Source organism: Chrysochloris asiatica, unplaced genomic scaffold (assembly GCF_000296735.1).
Source record: "Chrysochloris asiatica unplaced genomic scaffold, ChrAsi1.0 scaffold00423, whole genome shotgun sequence".
Lineage (NCBI taxonomy): Eukaryota > Metazoa > Chordata > Mammalia > Afrosoricida > Chrysochloridae > Chrysochloris > Chrysochloris asiatica.
Genome location: NW_006408941.1, coordinates 496,944 through 501,790, shown reverse-complemented (window position 1 = coordinate 501,790; position 4,847 = coordinate 496,944). Strand labels below are relative to the sequence as shown.

Below are 4,847 nucleotides of genomic sequence, written 5' to 3'. Positions count from 1 at the left end.
TTCCGAGGCTGTAAATCTTTAAGGGAGCAGAAAGCCTCATCTTTCTCCCACAGAACAGCTGGTAGTTTCGAACTGTTGACCTTGTAGGAGGCAGGAAATCTCTCCATCCTCGCTTCCAGGGAGCAATCCCGTAATACTTCCCAAACAGAGTTGCTCATTCTTCTGGCAATCCATGGCTATTCAATAATCTTCACCAAGAACACAATTCAAATGCATCACTTTTCTGATGTTCCTTATTCATTGTCCAGCTTTCACATGCAAATAAGGTGACTAAAAATACCATGGTCAGGCACACCCTAGTCCCCAAAGTGCCATCTTTGCTCTTTGACACTCTTAAAGAGGTCTTTTGTAGCAGACATGCCCAACATAACATTTCATGTGATTTCTTGAGTGTGGATCTAAGTAAAACGAAATCTTAGACAACTTCAGTCTTTTCTTCTCCATTTATCATGGTATTTATTGGTTTAGTTGGGAGTTTTATTTTCTTTATACTGAAGTGCAATCCATATGGAAGTCTTCAAGCTTCATCAGGAAATACTTCAAAGTCTTCTTAAACTCTAGCAAGTAAGGTTGTGTTATCTGCATGTCACAGATTGTTGATTAGTCATCCTCCAATCCTGATGCCACATTCTTCTTCATATAATCCAGCTTCTTGGATCATTTGCGCAGCACACAGACTGATTAAGTATGCTGAAAAGATATAACTCTGACACACAACTTGCCTGCTTTTAAACCAGTTTCCACTAATGGCTGCCTCTTGGTCTATGTACAAGTGCCTCAAGAATACGATGAAGTGTTCTGGAATTCCCATTCTGCGCAATGTCATCCACAGTTCATATGATCCACAAAAGTCAAATGCCTTTGCATAGCCAATAAAGCACAAGTAAACATGTTTCTGGTATTCTGTGCTTTCAGTCAAGATCTACCTGAGGTAAGCAATAATATCCCAGTTCCAAGTCCTCTTCTGAATCTGGCTTCAATTTCTGGCAGCTCTCTGTTGATGTACTTCTGCAACAATTTTTGAATTATCATCAGTAAAATTTTACTTGTATATGATATTAATGATATTGTTCAATGATTTCGGCTTTCCATTGGGTCACCTTTCCTTTGAATAGGCACAAATATGAATCTCTTCCATAGGCTGGCCAGGTAGTTGTCTTCCAAATTCCTTGGCATAGATGAATGGGCATCTCCAGAACTCCATAAGTTTACTGAATGATTTTGATTTATATTTCATCAATTCCTGGAGCCCTGCTTTTTGCCAATGCATTCAGTGCAGTTTGAGCTTCTTCCTCAAGTTCTACCATCAGCTGTTGATCAATATGGTACTTTTTTAAATGGAGGCACATCAACCAATTTTTTGATACAGTAGAGCTCTGTATATTCCTTCCATTTTAGTTGTTGTTAGGTACAGTTGAGTAGGTTCTGGCTCATAGTGATCTTATGCATAACAGAACGAATCTCTACCCATCTTGACCATTGTTGTTAAACTTAAGCCCACTGCTGTTGCCACTGTGCAAATCCATCTTGTTTTGGGGGTCTTCTTCTTTTTCACTGACACTCCACTTTACCAAGTATGATGTCCTTCTCCAAGATCTGGTCCCTCCGGAAAACATGTATGAAGTATGGGCAACAAAGTCTTGCCATCCTGGCTTCTAAGGAACATTCTAGCTACAATTTTTCCAACAGATTTGTTTTAACATTCTTCTCTTTCACCATAAAACAGAAGCACCGATTCTTCTTTATTCACTGTTCAACTCTCACATGCATATGAGGTTATTGAAAATACCATGACTTCTGAATACATGAAGCACACTTCTAGCACCCAGACTTGTCTCCAGTTCCTCAAATGAAAAATGGAATGTAGAAGATATCTGGATTTTTTTGGACCAACATCTCTTAACCTCTCTGCTTCAATAACCACCTCATTTCTTTGTGAATGTGCCCTTCCCATTTCCACAATGTTCTGCTTGGGCTGCCAAACAGCACCACCTCAGGGACAGGTGATCAGGTCTAGCTAACTAGTCACTCTCATCCTCCTAATCCTGAGTGGCTGGCTTAAGATGCAGAAATGTCACCTTTCAGCTGTGATCATATGGAAGAACATGAGACCACACACGATGTCGAGATAAGCTATGGACACCCTGATTCTGTTCAGTCCATGAATTCACACCTACACCTGTTCTTTTCAGTCATGTGAGGCAATCAAGAATCTTTTTTTTTTTGGTGCTTAAGCTAGACTGAGTTTCTGTCACCTGCAATCAAAATTCTTGATTAACACAGGGAAACATACCCTAACAATTAAATAGGTCTGGTACTCAGTAAGTTTCAAGTTAAGTATTTACTGGTTGACTAAGAAATGATCATGCAGTAAACATTTACAAATGTTAATTTCCCTCCTCCTGCTTCCCTGTATCTCAAGACATTTTGTAGAAATCTTTGCAGAGTAATTTTAAACAAGTGTAAGAGGCCTTAATTATTTCTATTCTAATCAAACCATGAAAAAATCAAGTATACAAAAATGTCTTTCTTAAAGGTAAAGACTCAACTTACTTAGTACTTATGTTTTAGAAAGACTTACTGTTATACACAAGTCAAAATCGACTTGATAGCACTTAACAATTATTGTGATATAACCATCAACATTTTGCCTCTGCGGAGTGTGGGACCCTACCCAGAGAAGCCGCAATGCCAGAGATAGAGGCAGAGATGATGACATGGAGAGACACAGCAGCTGAGGACTCTAGACTCATGGAGGAGAGGGGAATGTATGCTGGTGGGTAGGGGGAGGGCTTGTAGGGTATGCCCTTTGGCTGTTTGAATGACTATATTCCTGAGTGTTTTGATGCACATCAAAAACAAAAATAAACCAGAGGGAATAGAAGCAAATACTGTTGAGTAATGAAGCATGCAGGGGATTGTAATCATTGCAATGAAATGAATATAATAGGATGAGTGTAAAACTGATGTTCCCCCATGTAAACTATCACCCAATTCACACAAAAATTTTTAGAAAAAAAAAAAAAAAATTTGCCTCTGGAAAACATTGCACCATTGTTTTATTTTGATCAACTATAGCTAACACGGATTTTAACTCCAGCTAGAGCTGGTTCTCTAAATTCAAATTTGCTGCCAGCCCAAACTAAAGTTTGGATATTGTATCTTCACACTTGTAAAAGCAGAAACTGGGTTGGGGCCCAGCACTATGTTTAAACAAGCACCCCAGGTGATTCTAATGTGCACTCAAGTTTGAGAACAATTATGGTCGCAAAGTATCTCTGCATAATTTCCACCCACCTCTCAATCATCAAGCCAGCCCCTCTCAATTTTATTAATCATAATTATCAACAACTACAATGTTCCTTCCATTACCCTTCATCAATTCAGGATGATTCATTAAGCCCTGTTCAAAACACATGTCATCCAAATCAATCCCAGGGCATAGCACTGCTCTTGCAATTTAAGCAAGCACTGCCACAAAACAATAATTAATAAAGACCAGAAAGACATCATAGGAAACTTAATGACTCTCTCTAGGTGGTAGAATTGAGGTGATTTTAATTTTCTTCTTTGCACTGTTTCTGAGCTTCCCAAATTTTCAACAGCTTATGCGATAAACAGAGGCTATTTTTAAAAACAGTAATTTGTGTCACTGGGGAGACCAGGAATACAGACCCCCTCCCCAGGAGATAAAAGTTACCTTGAGGATGTTTTGGCATTCAACGAAGTCACTGTGGAGGTGGCTGGATGCATACAGTTTAAGGAGCAGCTGAGGAATTCCACTCCATTTACATTGTTTGTCCCTCTCCATCAAAAAAGTTTCAGTGAACTGTGATTCCGAGAAACACAAAATGAGAGACACTTTTTACTGGTGAGTAGAGAACTGCTAGCAGATAATGCAGAGGACAACAGTTGTCTCCTAAACTCACCCAGGACAAATATTTCAAATGCCTCTTTCTAGAAACAGTTCCCCAAGAGCCTATAATATACAAGTCCCGTTCCAACTCCTTCCCCTGTGATACAATGCCCTTGTAGTCTGTCACCTCTCTCAAATGCACATTCTAGGCTCCCCTACGTACATGTTCTCTCTCTGTGCCTCTAAGCACATGTTCTTCCTCCTCCTACCTAAAATATCCTCTTCCTGTCTTTCCTACCTGGAAAGTTATTCTCCTTCAAAATATAAGATAAAGAACCAGACACTTTTCTTAACTGGCCTTGCCCCTCCTCTAAGTTGTTAGGTACTTCCTCCTAATCTAACTCAACAATACAAAAGGATTTTTAAATGCACAGAGATTCTAAACAGACAATTCTCCAAGGACAATTCGCAAAATAGCCAATGAACACATGAAGAGATGCCAAACATCGGAAGTTAACAGGGAAATGCAAATCAAAACCACAGTGAGACACTGGTGGTAGTGTTGTGCCGTGAGTCTGTTCCGACTCTTGGTGACCATGATAGGGTTTCCAAGGTTGCAAATCTTTACAAGAGCAGAAAAACTCATCTTTCTGACCTTGAGGTTAGCAGCCTGATTTATAACCACTACATTACCCCAATTAGGATGGCTAAAATCAAAAAGTCCGAGAAAGTAAAAAGCGTAGACAAGGATACTAAGAAATCAGAACTCATACTCTAAAGTGGCTGGTGAGCTTGAACCATGAACCCTGCAGAGACTAGTGCATTAACTCACAGCATAAAATCTACCTATCTTTGGAAATTAAGAAATATATTTTTTTAAAAGCACATGAGTCGGAGACTTCCGGCGGCAGCACTCCCCTGACCAGTGGGACAGGTACGTGAGCTCGGGAGAAATACGGGACAGGGTCACAATAGGGGCCCCAGCCTGGTA

The 4,847-nt window shown here is 39.8% G+C and overlaps 1 protein-coding gene across 1 annotated transcript in view; it reads right to left on the bottom strand.

The window, feature by feature from the left end:
• The window catches only part of TRPC4AP (transient receptor potential cation channel, subfamily C, member 4 associated protein), a 126,973-nt gene that overhangs the window by 78,019 nt on the left and 44,107 nt on the right, over positions 1–4,847 (bottom strand). The window contains exon 2 of the mRNA XM_006876883.1: positions 3,701–3,829. Coding sequence (XP_006876945.1) covers positions 3,701–3,829 — 129 coding nt within the window. The remainder of the gene's footprint in view (positions 1–3,700; positions 3,830–4,847) is intronic.